The sequence below is a fragment of the Aplidium turbinatum genome, chromosome 14, assembly GCF_918807975.1.
Source record: "Aplidium turbinatum chromosome 14, kaAplTurb1.1, whole genome shotgun sequence".
NCBI lineage: Eukaryota > Metazoa > Chordata > Ascidiacea > Aplousobranchia > Polyclinidae > Aplidium > Aplidium turbinatum.
The window spans coordinates 21,568,302-21,590,748 of record NC_137485.1 but is presented as its reverse complement, the minus strand read 5'-3'; the positions used below and the strand labels follow the sequence as shown (position 1 = coordinate 21,590,748).

At 38.3% G+C, this 22,447-nt stretch overlaps 1 protein-coding gene and 1 long non-coding RNA gene across 2 annotated transcripts in view; one reads left to right on the top strand and one right to left on the bottom strand.

The window, feature by feature from the left end:
* LOC145783247 (sodium- and chloride-dependent taurine transporter-like) overlaps window positions 1-22,447 on the bottom strand; it is a 98,281-nt gene that overhangs the window by 37,456 nt on the left and 38,378 nt on the right. Inside the window, exons 3-6 of the mRNA XM_082595065.1 lie at window positions 18,888-19,019; window positions 17,888-18,182; window positions 5,001-5,133; window positions 419-553 (exon numbers count right to left, since the gene is read on the bottom strand). Of these exons, the coding sequence (XP_082451191.1) occupies window positions 419-553; window positions 5,001-5,133; window positions 17,888-18,182; window positions 18,888-19,019 (695 nt within the window). The remainder of the gene's footprint in view (window positions 1-418; window positions 554-5,000; window positions 5,134-17,887; window positions 18,183-18,887; window positions 19,020-22,447) is intronic.
* The window catches only part of LOC145783252 (uncharacterized), a 30,741-nt gene continuing 19,583 nt past the window's right edge, over window positions 11,290-22,447 (top strand). Inside the window, exons 1-2 of the long non-coding RNA XR_014290916.1 lie at window positions 11,290-11,328; window positions 17,907-18,074. This is a non-coding gene — a long non-coding RNA (uncharacterized LOC145783252). The remainder of the gene's footprint in view (window positions 11,329-17,906; window positions 18,075-22,447) is intronic.

Sequence of the window (22,447 nt, the reverse complement as noted above, 5' to 3'; positions counted from 1 at the left end):
GATATGTACACCTAACAACGCTCGATGAACACATAATCCATAAATCTAATTTCCAAACTAAATCTAATTTCCAAACTTGCTGCATTTTCACAGAAATTTAATAATTTAAGTAACTCATTCTCCAAACCAAAAAAACAAACTTTGAAAACAAAAAATGTAATTTTCCCATATTTCTAGTCATAAGCAATCATGAAATGTGGGTTAGAACCAAGAAACAAAAAAGGTTGTACAGTAGTACCACTCTGAATCACCGAAGAAACACCAACGTGACTCTGCAGTACATTGGAAGACGTGGTTTTTGATCATTGTCAACATGAAATATTGATTTAATTTTATGAGCAACCATACTTGACATCAATGCAGTTTATTCTAGTAAGCCTTGTCCACAATAGTAATGGTGAATGCGTCTTGTACTCACCTGTGGGTCTCTTAGTTTAGATACGTCAGGAGTGAGATAGAAGCGGATGCCACTCGCTGCTCCTGGAAGAGTCACACCTCGTACGAGAAGGATGATAAGCATTAAGAAAGGGAAAGTGGCAGTAAAATAGACAACCTAAATTCAAGAATCAAGTATCAAATTCGTTTTCGATTATTGAAAGCAGCCAAAAGCTAAAAATCCACTATCATGTTCTTGGAATTCATCATTCTGTAATCCCGATTCCCCAACCTTCTATGCTATCACACCAATATTGCCCCAACCTTCTATGCTAACACACCAATATTGCCCCAACCTTCTATGCTATCACACCAATATTGCCCCAACCTTCTATGTTATCACACCAATATTGCCCCAACCTTCTATGCTAACACACCAATATTGCCCCAACCTTCTATGCTATCACACCAATATTGCCCCAACCTTCTATGTTATCACACCAATATTGCCCCAACCTTCTATGCTATCACACCAATATTGCCCCAACCTTCTATGCTATCACACCAATATTGCCCCAACCTTCTATGCTATCACACCAATATTGCCCCAACCTTCTATGCTATCACACCAATATTGCCCCAACCTTCTATGCTATCACACCAATATTGCCCCAACCTTCTATGCTATCACACCAATATTGCCCCAACCTTCTATGCTAACACACCAATATTGCCCAATTGAAAGTGATGAACGACTGCCCCTTATTCTGCACAACAAACCACCAATACATCGAAAGCAACAAAGATATTAATTAAAATTGTTCCAAAACGAGATGGTGTCATTGCTTCAAGATCCAACGTATTTTATTCTGTGGAACTGTTCACATTTTAGGACTGTAGATGCAAATACATACAAAGTTCAAATGCACCATCGGAACAAGCCGAAGGCCGATACTTGACCCGGAACTTTTATTTTGATTTCGCAGATATTACAAGTGTTGGGATTGTTTCGAAATTCTTACTCCAGCAAGCAGCAGCGGTTATTGATTTATTTGAAACAAGGAAAGGTTTTCAATTTTGACCTAGTGGTTGCGACATTGAGCATACTCCGTCAAATAAGCTCAATGCCAATAAACATTAACCCTATCTTAGTACGATTGGACGAGACTATCTTATTACGGGCTGTTTTCGTACGCGGAAAGTACGTCACGGGCTATCTTAGCCCCGTGTTAATTAATCGCTAATAACGGGAGCTACAAAAATCGCAGAGCCAAAATATTTGACAAGATAATAACCATGTGTATTGTGTGTACAGAAATTAAATTTTTACCCCAAAAAAATATTGAAATAAAGTGTTTGAGATGAAAAACCGGCAGAAAGTTGGTTATTATTCTAATTTCCCGAAAATAGCTTCAAAGCTTCGAATTTTTTGAATTATAACATAAAGCATAATGCTAAACTAAACAAAAAATTACTGCTGCTCATAAATATAAGGTATTTTTGAGCGTTTTTACATTTCAAAGTAATTGTAATAACATTTATATTGCACTAACATTAACATATATATAACTAGCATTGCAAGAAAATGTCTAGCTACCTGAGACAAAATGCTTATTGTGAAGGGCAGGAAGGTAGAAAAATGACCAGTGTAGGATTAGAAAATTCACAAAGAATAAAAACTAAAAGTCAAGAAATTTCACATTTCTAGCATATTTCCTTCTATACAATATCTCTCTACTAGAGTGGGGCGTCCTCATAAAACCCCGTGTCGCTGCAGATAGGGTTAAGCCTTATATCAACTGTGAACAACAGTCTTTTGTTATTTACAATGATGCTTATATTTTTGGTGATTCCATGTAGGCCTATCGTCTAATAACCGCTTCTCAAAAGCAAACACGCCAGCCAGTTTATATCAAATCTTCATACTGTCGTTTAAATTCACAACGAATAAAACTGCTATCAAATAGAAACTGGTGAAACGTATACGAAGTATATTTGTTGAATATGATTTTTCATGAAGTGCTGAATCGGTAACTATAGCTTAGGATTGAGTCAAAGGCATCATTGAAACATAGTTGAATCATTGTGACATAGAGCAAATGGTTAATAACAATCCTTCCCCAAGAGTTTGCAGCCTTTTCAAATAGTGTAGACTACCTGAATAACACTTACTGTTCTCGTATAGAATTACACATTTGTATATTGAAATTAACGAAACCAAGAGTAGAAACAATCGTGTTGGTTGGGCAAAGTTACGAAGCTAAAATCATAACGCAACCAATCACACAGCAAACGTGCAACGATTCAACTTCGTTATTCATGATTCAGCCCTACGAGAATTTAGCACCAGCAGTAGAGGAGAATGTAGGGAAAATGTCCTACGCAAAAGTTTCTCAGGTATAAATCCATCTCGTAACTATCCCTTCGGAAAAATTCCTCCTAGCTTCTCTTAGCTCCATGTGAAGGGGAAGAATCTTGTTGGAATAACCAATTACGTTTTTTGAAGTGTTTCTTTGCTCAAGGCAGCAATGAACCCTCAAGAATATCATTTCAGTAGTTTTCTTGGTTCAATTTCACTCTTTGGTCTCCAAAAATCAATGGACTTCTTCCTGATTTGTTGACTGCGGCCCACACCATCACTGATGCCGCCCCTTGTCTCCGAGTGACTACCCGGGGTTCCACGTCACCATCTCTTGACCAAACACGATCACTCTGACTATTAAAGTGATGCCGGGCATCAAATGTCTTCTCATCGCTGAGCACAAGATTTGGCAGCGTGCCTCTTCCCTTCAATGCGTGAGAGCAGAATTCTGGCTCTGGAGAGACGTTTCTCAATGGTATTGGCATTTAGCAACTGTTTCTTCATGTGTTTGAATGGGCTCATCTTCAAATCCTTTTTGAGAACTCTGAACATGGTTTCATAGGCCACGTTTGCCTCCCTTGACAGTTTTTGAATTAGATCTCTTGTAACATTATTTATTGATGACCTTTCTTTTGAGCTACATTTGTGCTATTGTCATACAAACAATGAACTAGATTTTTATTTAGACACTTGCGCTTGCAATCTGACAAGCATCGGGAAACACTAACAATAAAGAAATTTTTGCCATTCTTTCAACGTAAAATTAAAAGTTTTGCAGTAATTTGAAAATCAGTGATCAGACTTTGGCAATTTGGATTCTTAAAATCATCTTTCAAAGGGACATAAAGAGAATTTAGCTTAGAGTTTAGAATAGAAATTACATCGGCCTCCAGTGCGCACGTTGGAAAGAATTGTGTACGTATATACAATATACAGAGATGGGCAAGATCACCAGTTTTGGTGATCTCGACAATCAAGATCACTTTCAAGGTCACTTTTTTGTGTAGGGGAAGGTATGGACCTATGACCATACCTGACCCATGAGCCACCCCCTTCCAAATTCGAATAAAACCTTATAGTAGATTTTTTATCAACTAAATAAGTTGCATTTAGTTCAATAGTATTTCTTGGAAAGTTTTGGATTGAATCTTTTAAAATTTTGCAAGTTAGAGGGTGGGGTGTGATTTTGAGGTGTTTTAGTAAAATTTCTCATTTGCGTTTGGAGCTTTACAGAAACTTAAATACAGCTAGCATCGAGATATAAAATTCAAAATTGTAATGGGCTATATAGTGCAGGATTTAGTACTGTTCATTTAGACTTTACTTCATTCTAATTAAGTAAATCTAAGATGGAACTTTGTCACCAACAGTTCTGACCCATGATCCGCCAAAAGTGTTGTCCCTTGAACTATATAGTTCATGGGTTAGCACAATGCCTAAGTGAGGGACAATAAACATGTTTTATTTATTTTTTATTTTAGAAATTATTGTGTATTGTAAGTAGAGTGTAAAGTATTATAAAATGACTAGCGAAGCTGGTGATGCCTTATCAATTGTTTTTGTCCTCCCCCCACCACTTGCAGGAACGACAAAACAAACAGTCGACATTAAAAAGTTTTGAACCACCTTTTCGCAGTTTAATATTGCTCAATCTATTTTTGCAAACTGTTAGCAGTGTGCACATTTGACAGTGTATTTACTGTATCATAAAAGTTTGCTTTAAACATCTTTAAGGTCAAACTTATCAGAGTGGTTCAAGAGTCCATACCAGGTGGTTCAAGGGTCCAAACGCGTTTGCACCCTTGAACCACTCTGATCACCGTCAATGTTGTCAAATATTTTTATTGATCCTATAATTATATGTGGTTGAATTTTTTACACAATATACTGAAGTGATCACACTATGTTGTGTGGAAGTTTCGTCATCATAGAGTAATTAGTTAACCAACTATAGCTTTTAATGTGAAAAAGTGGCTCATTAGACCATACCTTCCCCTACTTGAAAAAATGAAGTTTTTGATAAATCATGTGGTGTCGATGAGGTAAATCAAAACTAGGAAAAATCTCGCGCCGCAGGGACTATACCACATATCGAATACCAGAACGAATAGGACAAAACTGATTGCACTTTCGGCGCCCCAGATTAACCCAAACTAACGTCCCAGACACAAAAATTTGTTTTTACATTGTTTTTATTTTACTTGTGTGATCTTTTACAATTCACAGAAATAAATCCTAACAAAATAAAACAAGGGTTGCCAACCTTTCCCGTGGATTTGACTCCTTTCCATATGCAAAAGTAACAAATCACCCAAACCACTAGAAGGCTGAGAGCAAGTTCCCATCGTATGGATCCGACGTCGGAAAGTCCAGTAGAGAGGCCAAGAACGCGACGTCTGTTCCATTAAAATCATGTAAAGAAAATATAAAGAAATGTGAATCAATTTGAAGAAATAATAAATGACTTGGCTGAAGCGCAAGTTTAACTGTAGGACAAAGAAGCAAATAAAAAATAAAGTTGTCCTGCTGCATTTTAACCGAGTCTGATGCATCTTTATCGAAGACAGCAGTTTTTACTCTCAAATAACGTATTCCAATCACAATGGCGTGAAATATGTCCAAATATTTCAGAAACATCTCAACAAAGTGATGAGATCAGGAAAAGATTACGAGAACAACAAAATCGGATGCAATGAAAAGTTTACTGCTATTTGATCCTAAAATGTTGATTTTCATTGCGATACTACCGACCTTCATGCCATCATAAACCTTAGCCTTGAAAGAAAAACACTGTCTCGTGTTCTCTTGTCAGTTGCAGGCATACAGGAACCATTTTAAAAGTAGGTGGGCCTAGATAAAATCAAGTGATCTTTAGTTAGTTGGACGCTGCACTTGCAGATGGTTACTTTGAGTTTAAACAAACGAACATTCAAACACAAACAGTGCTCGGATCCACATATCGTTGTGGAGCAACATATTCTACAGAAGTTGGGTTTTTGTTTGTCGTATCCAGACTTACGCCCGGTGATTGAAGATCTGCGGTTTTTTGTGATAATGAAATAATTCCAGGCAAAGATGAAAACCTGGAAGTTTATCAAAATCTTTATTGAAGATGCACAAAAACTTTAAAGAATCAGGTATTCGACATCCACTTTGTGTTTGCTCATTTTTCTCAACTCAGGTTATTCAAATACTAACAGTGCTCGGAACCACACATCCTTGTGAAGCAACATATTTTACAGAAGTTGCTGTCAAGACCAAGGACAGACTGAGAGTTGAAAAGTTTAGCAACCCTGCACAGCTTTCGGAGTTAAACCTTGCATTAAAAATCTAGTTATTTAATTCCAAGTTCCTCACTAATAAGTAGGCTACCGTGATTGACAAAAATCAAATTTTACTTTTGATGTTACAGTTGTTCAAAACCAGGGGGGGGGGGGGGCAGAAAATTGTATCATTGTTGAAAAGAAGCGTGTTAACACAAAAGTTAAGAACCACTGTGCTAAGGTTTGACAACCTATACGTAGTGCAAAAGCATAAAGGTAATTTAACCAATTTTGTTAGAAAACCGAAATGTCAAGTTTACTGTGATCTTCTTTGCTTTCTTCAGTTTTTGCGTTTTGTGAAAATTTGGAGAAACCTGAAACGTGGGCGCCTTTAGTAAATGCAATGTAAAAATCTCGTTTTCACATAAAATCAGTCGCCAATTGTAGAACATTTTACCTTGTAGGTCTTGTAGACTAAATGGTATGCGGATAGAAAAAGTTTGGAAATCACTGGGTTAAACGGTCCAACTCGTTAGGCTCTTAACGGGATTTTGAAAAATTCCGATAAAAATAAGTCTGGTTGAAGTAGCCTACCTTGCCGAAATCAAAAAAAAAAGTATTATGAGTGAGAGCGAAGAGGTTTAAAAGAACTAATCTTTGAAAAGCCACATTCGACTTCATAGAGGGGCACTATATCTTAAATGGTTCTTTCAACCAATTTGTCACAATCAGTATGCATAGTCTCTAAGCAGACTACATTTTTGTTCTAGAATGGGTGAACTATTTTATTGTGTAATTCTGGTGTGGTGCTTCGTCGACACTGACCTATAAATAGTAACCTTTAATTACGCAATCCTTTATTGCGAAAGCAACTACAGGGTGCACTACAAGGAAATTAAAAACAATATTTCAAAAAGATCTGTATTAGTTTTAGAATTAGGGATAAAAAGTATGTATTCTCTGAATCTGAGGCAATAAAATGGGTAGTTCAGCTAATTAAGTGGTGTGATATTTTGTTGATTAAACTATTTTTTCTACAAAAAGTTTTGTTTTGTGTGTTTCTATAATTTGAAATTATTACAATACAAAGCCTTTATTTTTTGTACTTTTTTGGCTTCTTTTTTGGCTTACTTCATTCAACATACAGTACTTTAAAGATAATGCAACTATGAGACCCATGTAATAAAACTTTGCAAGCAATTCAAAAGAAATACCGGTATAGCAAAAAAATTCGCGCTTACTTTGTGCAACATCACATTTTCAGGGGTGTGCACTGTGCAGGTGCGCCCTGAGGTAAAAAAGTTTATGAAACATTGGTTGAAACTGACAGAAGTAAAATCATCTATATTTTACGAAAAAAATAATTGTTCTCAAAAACAATTTGTCACCTAATTACAAGTTAAATCTGTCAAGTTACATTTTTAGAAGCTTAATTTAATGCAGATTTTTGCACGCATTTGGCCACCTTCCATAGCGCACCGGTTAAGAAGGGCTGCTTTATTGTTTTGATTAGTATTTATCGCAATACGCATCCATTTGGATAGTTGGTAAATTCAAAAGAAGATTTCTAATGTAAAAGTCTAGTCACTAGGTTCTATTTTGGAATTTTGTATCGACTGACTAAATTAACAAATAGGTTAATAGCATAACAACTCAAACAAATGTTGGCTAACCATATCTACTTATATTCCATTGAGAAACTTTCACAGGCATGTTGGCTAACCATATCTACTTATATTCCATTGAGAAACTTTCACAGGCTTTTAGCTCAATTATTCACGTGCAAACGTGTGAAAATTTCAACTCCACGTTAAAATCCATGACCGTAAACATGTTTACAATAGATCCATGTTTATAATAAATCCATGTTTACAATAGACTCATGTTTATAATAGACCCATGTTTATAATAGACCACGGGCTCCGATTGCTCTCTAAAATTGGTAGGGAGATTTACTATTGGAGAGGTAGGAAGGGGCAACGAGCGAAGCGAGCTAGAAAGATCGAGGGTCTGTTCTGACAAACAAATAAATACAGTAGGTACAAGTGTAATGCGATGTATATATTGAAACTCAGTGTCAGTGTTGAATATCAGTGTCAGCATTGGGCAGCAGACGTCAAAACACTCGGCAACGAGTCTACGGCAAAATAAAAACGAATTCCTTTTAGAGATTATGCAGGTTGATCGAATTCAAAACTTTGTTGTGTACATAGCAGACCATTGTGTGATTTAGCCGTTTCTGTGTCATGGTCAGGGGGGGCGGAACGATTTTTGACTGGGGGGGGGGCAAGATTATGAAAAAAGGGCCCTTTTTTTAAAGTTTAAAGATAAGGTATAGCGATAATGCTGGGAAGTTCGTTAATTGTTTTCCCCTCATAGCCATATAAATCGAAATGTAAGACAGATGAAGATAAACGAATGAAATATGTTGAAATAGCTTGAACCAGAAGAAACGAAAGATAAATTTAACGTTTATAGCGTCACAATCTGCTGCAAAGTATAAAATGTGTCCACGGGATAATTTGTATACTGTATTAGTGTATATAGGCCGACAGTAGACAAACATCAAACCAATCCAAAGTAGGCCTACATTTTACGCGCGTCGGTTGCTCGAATGAGCTCATTTGCAACAGCTTCTAAGTCAATGGTGTCCATCACCTGTTTGTGAATAGTCGCAAACATTCGGTTGTTTAAACTGTTGTCTGTCATTATGGTACGAAGCCACATTGTTACTCTCCTCATGGCGCTAAAACTGCGTTCAGCATTCACCTTTCCTAATTTGACCCTATATCATAACGGCTTACTTAGACTTTTCCTTCTAAAAAATTTTAACTTCCAGGTTCTCACACTCTTTGCTATGCAAAGACGTTTATAGGCTACCATTACTTAACTTTCCTACAATTTTGTATCGCTCACATCTTTTTTCTAACTAAACCCAAGACCACGACGAACATTTTTATTTCTCATAAATCAGCCATGAACAATACCCCGCCGTCGGCCCTACCTTTGGACTGGTCCTATGCAATGCAAAACGGTCCTTAGAGGTGCCTCGAATCATTGGCGTTTGATTTTCACAGTTGGTGGTAACATCAAACATGGTTGTGACAAAACCGTCTTTGAAGAAGCATAGGAGTGGTAGAATTTCAATAAATTATGTTTGTGACCTACACAATAGCTCATTATCGAGTAATGATAGCCTACAAGAACTACATACCGGTATACAAAGAACAATGGCATGGAAGAGATTGTTATATTGAAAATTGGTATATTGAAAAATGTTGTAGGCCTACAGAAGTTGTTATATTGAAAAATGTGCAGTAGCTCACATGACCTTAAAAGGGCACCTTTGCCTCCCTTGCCCCCCCCATCCAGAGAAATTTTGAGGGCAGGAAGGCGATCGTTCCCCTTGCCTCTCCGCTTCCGGCGCCCCTGGTCATGGTAGATTGTAACCAAGTTTTGACACGTTGCAAAGTTGAAAATGACCGTTCGGCTAAACACGAGCTGGCTGGTGAAATGAGCAAAGTCGCACAAAAAGTTCAACTTGCGGAAACATTTGCAGATCAGCGGATGGCATCTTCTTGAATATCATTCGAAAATCTTCCACCAACTTTCCATTGTTCTGCTTTCAAAAGAAGCATAGTTCTTGTGCAAGAGACTCGTTTCAGAGAACTCAGGATAATCGTCTACCACATGTCATTGTAGCAATTCATAAAGAGTGATTCTTGTAGAATTTTGTAGTGATCACTGATCAAGATCGGTCTACTTGAAATAGTCAGTAAGATTTTGCTGCGCGCTGTCAATGACTGCAAATTGTGCAAAATGCTCTGACCGATATTTCGTTTCTGATGTTTAAAGTTGAGGAGGTTGACCATGGCCATGCTGAAGACGATTTGGGATCTTTTTGGGACCTGACAGTTTCAATGACTCAAGGTTACAATCCTCCATTAGCCTTTCAGCATTTACAAAGGCACGATGAAATTCTTCTTCATTGCGTAGATGGTGGAGTTCAGCACTACAAAGTTCAGCATCTTCAAGCATGTCAGCCACCGTGCAAGGCTTTGTTAAAACGTTCAACACTGAATGAATTTTCACACTCCGCGCTGTCTGGCCCTGGCGTAACTAAAACAAATTGCGAGATGCACCAGAGTTTCCTCGCATAATAAAACATTTCTACTACGGTCGGAGTTTCCTCGCTTAAAACAAAAATGTTGTGGGCTATCCTCCTTTCAACAGATTTTAAACGTCTGACCAATAAAATTGTGACACTAGGTTAATATTTTTCCTTTTACATTATAAAAATAATGAAAAAAGATGGCGGGGACATATAAAAAGATGGCGGGGACATGTAAAAAGATGGCGGGGACATGTCTGTTTGTTGGAAATTCAGCCACTTTAATCATCGTATAGGCCTATGTTGCATGTTGTATAAAATGTTTAATGACAAGGTCCGTTTGTTGGTCATGCCCAGTAGCCCAGGATTAATTGTATAATATTACGATATGTTATTGTCGTTCATTGTAATCTAAAGTATCTTTTTGCTCAAGTGTTACATAAACCTTATAGGAAATTTGCTTCTAGAAGATCGCGTAGGCCTACTGTAGGTGCAAATCGAGAAAAGTCACAGTAGAACTCGGTTAATCCGGATTTGGTTAATCCGGTTTTTGCCTAATCCGGATAAAACTGGAAGTACAAATGATTTGTAATCTTTTTCTTGAAAAACAGCTTTGGATTATCCGGATTATTTAATCCGGATCTTCGCCTATTCCGGACAAAAGTTGCGCTTTGTCTATCGCTTTATCCGGATTTGCCCGATTTTTTGTAAGTTTTTCATAGAAACTCGTCTTCGGTAACTGTTTTCAAAAGTTTTGAGTGACTACAGATTATTCCGACACGCATGTCTGAAGATGTAACTTTGCCAGTGTGCTTGCGTTAGACGCAGAGTCTACAAATACATTCATTTTACATGCATTTCAAAAGAACTTTATCACTGGGTTGCTAATGTGATCGCGCGTCTCGGAATTGGCAAATGACCACTAATGCGTTCAATTTCGGTGATTTTTACCGATACCCTTCTATCTTGGTAACGTCAGGCTTGATAGAACCGTCATCGGTTAATCCGGATCTTCGCCTAATCCGGATGGAATCGCCGGTCAAATCGCATCCGGATTAACCAAGTTCTACTTGTATTTTACTTGAAGAAACATCCCCAAGCAATGTATGCCGTTATGACATCACAAACGTATTTCTTCTAGCCATGTTCACTAGAATAATGTGTTCTTGTTAAAATCTTGTGATCAGTGCCGTGTCAAAGGGTGGAAAGGGGACAAGGTAAGAACCATCCATCTCAGGAGGGGCCACAGATAATAGACTTTTATGCTTCAGTAACAACATGTTTCATCGCACTGCTTTAAACTTTCATTCTGATAGAAGTGTGGTTCGGTCAATGCAAGCAAGCACACATGGTACAGTGTTACTAGTTAGGTTTGGCATGCATAATCTTTGCTTTCAGCATTTTCTAGTTTTCTTTTCGATCGGTGGTGTTAGGGGTTGTGGTTGTCAATCAATGTTGTTTCAGTCAATAATCATTGGGCTCTTCAGTCAATGTTTGTGGTTTGGAACAATGTCAGTAGTTAGTTTTGTCCTGCATATTTTTTACTCTCAGTTTTCTCTGGTACGCTATTCTCTAGAAACTTTTTCGATGAGTGGTGTTAGGGGTGTGGTTTGAAGTCAATGTATTTTCAATCGTAGAGGTCGCGCTAGGCTGCCCAGTTTGGAAGCCACCATATTGCAACACCGCCTTCGTTGGACAGGGCATGTTATACGAATGGACCCAGCGAGGCTTCCACGAATAATGCTTTATGGTGAACTAGAGACAGGGAAAAGACCCCCCGGAAGACCGAAAATGAGATACAAAGATCAGCTGAAAGTCTCCCTCAACCATGTAAACATTGATCTGGATTCATGGGAACAACTTGCTAGTGACAGACCACTCTGGAGAAAAAGAATTAGGAAAGGCACGGAAATTTTTGAAAAAAAAACAGGATACAAAAAGCCCAAGAAAAACGAAACACTAGAAAAGAAAAGCTAAAACTACCACATCTCCCACCCTCCATACAATGTGACTTTTGCCCACGTCTTTTCAATCATAGACTGGGCCTCCAAAGCCACATAAGACATCACCATCCAAAACCAAATTCAATTTGAAGACGAAACCAATGCTCGGACACGAGCTGGAGCCGACGACGACGACGACGATTTTCAATCAATGGTCTTTTTTCCCTGGTAGGCTATTCTCTAGTAGGCCTATTTGTTTCAATGAGTGAGTGGCGTTAGGAATGTGATTGTTAGTCAATGGTCTTTTGGCTTTTCAGTCAATGTTTGTGGTTCGGTAGGCCTACAAATACAATGTTAGTAGTTAGCTATAGCATGCATGCTCTTTGCTCAGTATTCTCTAGTATTGTTTTCGTTTGGTAGTGTTAGAACTATGGTTCGATCAATGTTTTTTTCATAAGTTGTTTGGTGCAAAATCACTTGTAGCAAACTACTGATTTAAATGGAACAGTTGTATGTGTTAGTACCGTAATGTTAACAAGCACAGATGGTACAGTTTGGTAAGTGATATCACTAGCCTAGTATTAATTGCTGTGCTCTTGTAGTATCTGGCAGCCAGGTACGTTTATTTGTGCATGGCTTACAATAGGATAGTTGAAACGAGTCTGCTACTATTCGGCTAGCCCGATTCGGCTAGTCCGATTCGGCTACAGCCTGATTCGGCTAGTTCCCTATTTGGCTACAGTCTTTATCAGTTAGTTCCCTATTCGGCAATTTTTTGAAAATCCAACGATAATCCTTCTGTAAATCCAACGACGCCTTCTGTTAATTTAGAGAATTTTGTATTTTATTCCACAATAAGCTATCGTTTTTTTTGCATTCTTGCATTTTATCCAGTGTTTACCTTTGAATGCCTTCCCAGACGGCAAAATCAGTCATTTTTACATTGATTCAACGTCGGCAGACGTTAAATCAATGTAAAAATGGCGGATTTTACTGTCTGGGTGAGCCGTGTGATAAATCAAAGCCTTCGGTTGCGTCATAATGAATTGCGTAATTACCAACCCTTGACGGAGGAGCAAGACTACGCGCGCCGGTATTTAAAAGAGAATAGCGGAGAAAAAAGTGGGAAGCGAGGTAAATTTGTTTACCATAGAAATGCTTGTCACAATCACAAAGCAATAACAAAATTCTGGAAAGCCTTTGTCTTAGAACATCAAATTTATGCTACCTCCGTAATTAATAACTCGTATGTAAGTTTTTACATGTATTTTGAACATGGGGGCCTGGCCCCCACGCATATTTCTGCATGGGGGCAACTTTTTATGCTGTATTGATACATAAAACAATAGATGAACTAGCGATCGGCAGCAGACCATTTTTTGAATGCAAACCGCAACAGCTTCACAATAAATAATCACTAGAACGAGTAGCGATGCTACAATCCCACACCAGACAACAAAATCTGTCATTTTTACATTGATTTAACGTCTGCAGACGTTGAATCAATGTAAATATGATTGATTTTGCTGCCTGAGACATAGCAAAAATCTACCATTTTGTGTCGATTCAATGTCATCAGATGTTGAATGCACCCAAAAAAAAACATAACTTGCTACGTAGACGGAGCGTGCGTTTAGCTTTATGAGCTTGCAAACAGACTTGATGTCGCTTTCGAAAGTCGAAACCTCTGCATTTCAGTGAATTGCGTGGTGCCCAGTGAATCGCTCGCTGTGAAAATGAACTTGAAGTCTCTGCCCGAGGTAACCACTAACCAACGCAACAAGGGCTGGTACAAACCGCATTGCGCACACGCCGCATAATCAACGCAGTAACGGACTCACGCACACTGAATGGCGCACACACGACCGTTGCCATGGAAACCAGATCAAAGGCGGAATATGCGCATCTTTTGTTTCATCTGCAACGCGAAAACGGGCGTTTTACAGCGGTCAGAGTTGCGATATTGTAGTGAAAAGGGAGCAATGTCAAGTCGAAAACTTAATCAAACGTCTCTCCGTAACTATTTTTCAAGGGCTGCTTACGGATGTCACCAACTTTTAAATATATTTAAGGTGACGTGCTGCTGAATGGATGTAAACATGAATGATTTTACTTTCCACAGGTATATTTTCAAGCGTATGATCAAGTTAGTATTTGCATTCCATTTTCAAAACATTGTCATTCCATTTAGTAAACCTTTTCGTCTCTTGTTTCATGCTAATAAATCTAGTTCGTTGCTAAACTTTATGTTGTGCTTAGCTTAAAAAGTCGCAGTCCATCAACCGCTAGCTAACGCAGACGCATGGCATGTGCTTGCTCAACCGAAGTGGTCAAGTTTTGTTTATAATAATTAACGGTAGGTCGAACGTAGCGATAACTCCGAGTATGTCAATAAAAGCAATCCTAGTGTGACGGCATAATTACATCATCCATCTGCGTGACATTTGCTGAATTTACGTTGCTGCTGATGAAACACGCTTTCGCCCCCACGGCCAAAAAAATAGTTAGGCGCCTATGATTTTGAACAATAACGCACTCGAACAACTTACTAAACACTTCTGTTTATCTCATGATTAACCTCTATTGTTAATCATGAAAAATGTTGTTTTGATGTAAAACACATATTTTAAACGAACCCAGACAACAAAAATGACGGATTTTTCCGTCTGGGAAGGCACTCAAAGGTAAACACTGGATAAAATGCAAGAATGCAAAAGAAACGATATTGTGGAATAAAATACCGAATTCTCTAAATAAGCAGATGGCGTCGTTGGATTTATAGAAGGATTTTGTTGGATTACAGAAGGATTATCGTTGGATTTTCAAAAAATTGCCGAATAGGGAACTAACTGATAAAGACTGTAGCCAAATAGGGTACTAGCCCAATCGGACTAGCCAAATCGGACTAGCCGAATCGGGCTGTAGCCGAATAGGGTAATAGCCGAATCGGACTAGCCGAATCGGACTAACCCAATCGTACTAGCCGAAACGGGCCATTCCGAGTTGAAACATATCAGGCATTCCAGGCAAAACATAATAACCATTTGGTGAAAGTGTTCAAATGTTTTTAGTGAAAGCCATAGCCTATTTTGTTGCCTCCCAAAATGTATTGCTCTGTTATGCCTAGGCCTACGTACTTATAAAGGAAAACCTATACAAGAGGCAGTCTATGCTTGGAATCAAGCACGACACTAAAAAAAGAATGATTTATAAATAATAGGTTAGTAAAATTTCAAATAACTGTAATTTTAGAGAAATATCGCTATGAAATGTAGCTAACCAAATTAAAATTCTCCTAATTTATCCATTTGAAAAAAAATCAGTCAATTTCATGAGCATGCCAAATTTACATGCTAGCTCATATTGTGTGATATAAGTTCTGGTTTGAATGACCCCAATGTTCATAACCATTGCCAGTATATTTTTGTTTAAAAATCTTTAATGCTTTTGGCTTTCATTCCAAGCAAAGGTGTAGCTATGACATAATAGATCCGTGTTTTCTATTACATAGCCTAGCCTACATTTGTGTTGCTTTCCAAACTGGTCAGAAAGTCTATTGAAGTAAACCATCTATCCATATTGATGCAGTGAAAATAAACACTATATTATCATCAGTACCGTTGGCAGGGGAGTCAGGAGTTACAGTACTATTGAGTCAGGGCCCGAGATGGTTTTAGGGCCCTAAATTTTTCCAAGAGACTCAGAAACTTGTGGAACCAGCCCCCCTCCATGTATTCGTTGGATCTGGTGCGTTTTTCTTAACAGTTCCTTAGTTAGTTTGGGGCCCGAGAATCTTATTGGTACCAGGCCAAAAGTATCTTCTCAACGGCCCTGATAATTATAATCATAGATTTTCATGTAGAGGGACCAAGATTAGTTTGGCCCCCATAAAGGCTTAACACAGCATTGCTTGTGATGTAATATTACCATAGTTCCTGGAAGGTTCTGGTTAAAGCAAACCTGTTATAAATAATCACATGATTTGAGTATGATTTTTGAGAGTTGTGTGTTATGGGGATTAGAAGTTCAGAAGACGTAATGAAAAGTATATTGAAGACGATTGCAGAGTTTTAGCCGATATTGAATGGATTGTGAAAGTGAAAGTTATTACCTATTGTAAAGTCGCTTTTGCAAGTAGTAGCGCATATCTATTTTGAAAACGAAGAAGTTTGCTGTAATTCTATAAGCAATACCCAATCTCAAAAGTAGAACTATTAGATATTCAATTGGATGGTTAACGTTTGATATCCCAAAAAACTACGTCATCAATCTTTTCCAGGTCTCTTTACGTGTAAGAGATAGAAGGAATTGTAACAAGACCTAATGTGGCCTATGTCAATGTGTGGTGACAAATGCCTACTTGTATAATTATAAAACAAGTCAAATGTGCAATTGTGCATCCCATCATCCATGGATATAGAAATACTTTTGAATGTGCTCTTTATAGTATTGGTGCATTGTCTGGTGTCCTTTTTTAACAGCCACCTCGCGTCAATAACCAACCACTCTACACTCAATATTGCTGCTAAGAAGCAACTTGAGCAGTAGTTGTTAGCCTGAGGTTTGCGATAGGTTGTTGCAGCAAAGGCAAGTCAATCTATGTGATCAAACTGAAACCAGCAAATGAAACATACAGCTATATAAAAAAGGATTGAGTGGAGAATCTCTGAATGAAGGCTAAAACTGAAACTGCAAAATACATTTTTGTAGACAGAAGCCGAAAACTTTTGATCAGTTAACACAACAAAAAGAAGCTAAACGCAACTTTACTATTAAAAAGTAATTTTTGGAGATAAGTTTTGGTGAAATTACGGAGGCTCAACTTCAACTATAACCAGCTTCATACCAGATGGCCTAAAATTCTGACAGAAAACGACAAATTGGCCGAATCTATAGGCAGAATTAAGCTATATTCACCACATGCAGTGAAAATAACCTCCCTCTTCTTATAAAACCTTTACCGATAAAATTAGGCCAATTTCTTTTTTTCTTTCTGAATTTTAAGCCAAAGTTTTTAGCAACGGTTCATACAAACTACTTGTATTGATGTCACGCACGCGCATGAATCGTGCTTATAAGCTTTGTATGTTCACATTATTTGTATTTTCACTTTATCGTATTTTACCACAAAATTTAGACCAGAAAACTGTTTACGGCAATTTTGCAATATGCTGAAAAGTAAATGAGACCGTCCACCAGGCATTTAGTTAAATAACATGATGCGTTCTACTGGTGCAAATTATGCTAAACTATCACAAGATGTATACAGTAACAATCTGCTTTTATTTATTTTCCCTGAAGAAGTCAGTCGTGTCCGACTGACGAAACGTCGAAACAAAAGCAGATTGTCACTTTATACATCATGTGATAGATCAGCTTAATTTGCACCAGTAGAACGTATCATATTATTCAATCTTGCAATATGTTGGTGAGTTGCCTATAAAAAGCTTATTTGAATTGAAATGACGTTGCCTAATCAAAAATCTACTGTAAGTGCAATGTAAGGCAATTTTTGCGACTTGGTAACCATAGTACATGTGAAACGTAATTTTCAGGGTAGGTAGGAGTACGAAAATTAACAAAAAAATCAAGTACAAATCTACCAATTGATTTAGTAGTTCTGCTAATTGGCAACCTTGGGCTGTGTCTGTCAGATCGATTGTTTCAAACGTTGTACGAAAGGGATTGCATCAAAGAAACTCATAAGATTTTGATAAAGCTTTATCGCAATTGAAGGCTTATGGCGAAATGTCGCATGTAGCATTATCATCATTTGAAACTGAAATGAATTAATTTGCACACAATAAACGAGTATGGCAACAAGTTTACTGACTCCCAATATTCTGTTTCAGGTGTCGTCCTGTTTCCACTGCAATAGCTGGAGTCGTTGTATGACGTCATGGCGGTGACGAGAAGAGCTGGATTAGGCGTTGTGCCGCTAACATTGACACCAGGTGGTGTTTGCGAAAATCTTTCTGTACAGCACGGAGTGTTCCAGTAATGCCCGCACTGTGCCCAAGGTAGGTCGAGTGTAAAGCTTTGTGAGAGGTAGAAGACCGCCCATGCAAGGATTACAATGTAGTAAATGTTGAGCAGAGACACGATAACCATGGAAGCGTACCCGATTCCTGGAACAATTTTACTGTAACCGTTTGAATTTTTAACTACGTCATTCGGCATGCAAAATTAGACGATAGTACAAAGGCAAGCAAGAAAGAGAGCAAACCATGGATAGGTTCAACAAGCATGCAGGACTTGTAACTGATTGGCATCGATATCAAACGCTTTAGTCCATGAAAGTAAACTGACAGCCTAAAATTTATGTGTTTCCAACAAACCACATGTAACTGAAAGTCGTTGGAGAATAAGATTGGTTGTTAATGCTTACTGGTTCAGTGAGTTCAATCAATTGAATAGGTTCAGAGACTAAATAGACTACTGTAGGCTACATATTCAGCGATCATTCTGCAGGTAAGTTGATAGAATACGCAAAGTATACTAATCATGATAAATAGCAATAGAAGATGCCATGAAAACAGTGAGCAAACACAGACAGGTATATTTGTTTACTTTAAACGTTAGTCAGCAACAGGACAAGCAAAAAATGTTAATTTCAGCGAATTTACTCACCTATGTAAATCCTGTAAAAAAGCTGTTTACCTTGTTAAAATCTACGCATAACGATAGAATAGTAGACAATTAAGCCGCAGCAATCCTTCATATCACATCAGGCTTTGAATATCTGCTAGTTTGAAACGAACTAAGGCATTAAAGCCATTAAACGCGGTTAAAATGATGGGGCGAAGGAAAGAAAAATTCTAACAACGTCTCACCCGTTCCGATTGGAACCAGTCTCCAACTTGTCACACCTCCTTCGCTCATATACTGGCCCAGGGATACTTCGAGAAAAAAAATGGGGATGCCGCCAAACACCAAGAAGATGATGTAAGGGATGAGAAAAGCACCTTAAACAAATGAATGATTTTTGTGAATGTTTTTAATTGCATCTGCACCAGAAACTGGTCGTAGCTTGCTAGCGACAACCTCACCAAGTTCTGCAGCGCCATTCCATCGCCCAGATCCCTCATCTAATCTAACCGCTACTACAAATTGGGATATTTATATTTTTTAAATAAAAACTAAACACCAAATGAAGAACCAAGTTGTAAAAGTTGGCTGAGCACCCAACAAGAGACATTTTCCAGAACTAATATATGCATATACACAACATTGTTCAAAACCACCGTTAAAATTATGGGAGGCCTATAGCTTATTTACATTCACTTTAATTTTTGTTGGGCTGGTTTGCCGAACTTCTATCCCGTTTTGAAAGTCTGCATTCCTTGGTTTGAATATGTTTCGACAAGTATTTTACTACCTTATTGCCTTACGAGTATTTGTATTTTTTACAATGTGACTTATTGTACTTCTTTCGTGTTATACTTCTTTCCCAAAATTTATATGGTCAGAATGAGTGCAAAAGTTGAGAACCCGACGCTGTCGCTAATAAGTCACCAGTTGAGGAATGCTTGCTCAATGGTTGGAGCTTTTCGCGTCTTTATACATATACAATATATATTTATCCATTTCAGCACATTAACATGAACAAATATCAAAAGGAAATTTCTTTTTGCGTTGTGCTTACAATGTCAGTGCGCAACTTTTCCGCACTATTAATAAGCGATTAAAAAAAAAAAATTGAAAAACGATTTACCCTACACTGTGCATGACCCGTCCACTTCCAAACCACATCCTACTTTCAACCGATAGATCAACTTTGTTACTCACAAACAAGAGCCAAATTTTAAAACGATGGCTATACAACAATGCAAGGCTGGTTCGACTCTTGGCTTTAGCTGGTTGCAATAAATTGGGTGGGCATAATTGCCGAAGAAAGTCAGCCGAGGGAAATGAACTGCCACCCTACTCTCTTTAGTGCAGAAGGCTTGGTACAATGAGAACCATATTTTCTCATCCCCGACGCTTACAATCAAGTATGGCACCACCTTTACCTTTTAAGGAAACTCTTCAATTGTGCGACAACCATCGACTAATGTCCCTCCTGTCAATTCCTAGAAAAATTCTTGCTCGCGTTCAATTGAACCGCCTCTTGAACTATCTTGAGCAAAGCCTTCTTCCTGAAAGCCAGTACGGATTTCGCCAGGGCTGAGGAACTGTAGATATGATCTCTGCGGCCAGACAGCTTCAAGAAAAATGCATGGAGCAACACCAAGACCTCTACACTGTCCTTGTTGAATTGACAAAAGCTTTAGATACAGGAGCAGGGAAGGATTGTGGAAGATCATGCACAAATACGGATGCCCAAACACATACATCTCCATTGTAAGACGATTTCATGATGGAATGATGGCCAACGTTGTTGATGACAATGAATTCTCTGAAGCCTTTCCAGTCACAAATGGCTTTAAACAGGGCTGTGTCTTGGCACCTAATTTGTTTTGCATGATGTTCTCAGCAATGCTAACAAATGCTTTCAAAAATCAATTTTCTATCGTTGTGATGGAAAACTAGTTAACCTGAGACGCTTCAAAGTAATCACCACAGTAACCGAAATTGTAGTTCAAAACTTTTGTATTGACTGTGCCCTGAATGCCCATTCCCAAAGTGAAATTCAACAACAAATGACTAAGTTCTTTTCTACGTGCGATAACTTTGGACTTACAATCAGCACTAATAAACAGTGGCAGTGTATCAACCAGCCCCAGGAAAATCGTATGACGAACCTCATCATTCATCACAGTGAACGATCAGAAGTTTCATGTATGTCAAAGCTTCAAGTGATTCGGGAATACTCTTTCTAACACAGCCACCATTGACTTGAAAATAAACAACAGAATCTCGAGAGCATCTATCGCCTTCGGTGGATTGATCTAACGCAGGGGTTCTTAACCGGGGTAAATTTCACCTACCAAGGGGGTAAATTTATTGAATCATAAATTAAAGCAAACTTCATTTTTTCAGTTATTTAAATACTGGTAGTGTTGCACTCGATTTTGATTTAAATTTATGCTTAATGTAAGTTTTCGTCTTTTTCTTTTATCTCCACGCAAGTAGACTACGGTACCAGTTTCATTTCAGCAGCGTAGTATGTGCGCTACATTTTTACTGTACACAACCTAATTAGGACTTCAACCACAAAGTGAATTGCAACTCTGCTAAGATTGCAACTTCCTTTGTTGCGTATTTCTTCGCATGGTTGACTGGACAGTGGACACGATGACATCACAAGGGGCCACCAAAACGGTGGGGGTAAATTTTACTTTTTTCATTCGGCAAGGGGTAAAGGAGACAAAAAGGTTAAGAACCCCTGATTTAACGTGTGGGAGAGACGAAGAATCAGGCTTTCCACAAAGATAAAGGTATACAGTATAATGCTGCTATTTTGACCACTCTTCTTTATACGTGTGTGACCTCGATTGTTTACAGGAGGCGTGAAAGGCAGGTGAACCACTTCCACCTTTCCTGCCTCCAAAAACTTCTCGATTCGATGGCAGTACAAAGTTCCAGACACTGAAGTTGTCAGTAGAGCAAACATGCCCAGCACTTTCACTTCCACGAAAAAGGCACAAATTAAATGGGCAGGTCATGTCCACCGGATTCCAAAACAACTGATGTACGATGAACTTACAAACGGCAGACACCAAGTGGATGGTCAAAGAAAACAGTTTAAAGACATTCTAAAAGCCTCTATAAAAGAGTTTTCTATCGACGTTGATTCTTGGGAAGACTTAGCCGCAGAACGACCAACATGGCGCAGTCTCATTTCTGAAAGCACAGAAGCAGTGGAGAAATAACGTACGCTATCTGCTGTCAAAAAAATAAACAGGAACAGCGCAATATCCAAGCCTTGAACAAGAGCTCTAGCCAACCATCCTTCCTATGTCCATCCTTCCTATGTCCATCCTGCAGCAAAACCTTCACCGCACAGATAGGCCTCATCAGTCATTTACGCACCCATGCACGTCAACTACATAGGCCTACTAAAGCTTGATGAGGCTCGTTGGCCATCTTCAGTAACGAAGGGCGAACATCATCAAACACAATAAGGGAAAGAATGTGACCTTGTTGCATTTTTCTGGAATATTTTCTTCTCCTACTCATACACTTTGATCTTCAGTATGCGTTTCATAATTGATATTAGGTATTTTGCAATATCATACAAACATGAAAATTAATTCCAGAGCAACGTACAGCAACATATTTATCTATTAATGGTTTTCTCCTACAAATTTCGCTATGAAGATGACCTAGCGTAAAATAACTTTAGGCGATGGTAGCGGCACACTCCACGGGACATAAAAGACATTATTCTGGTATTCATTTACATCTTAAGGTCTTTGCTATCTAAGCTAATGAGGAGAAAAGAGCGAAG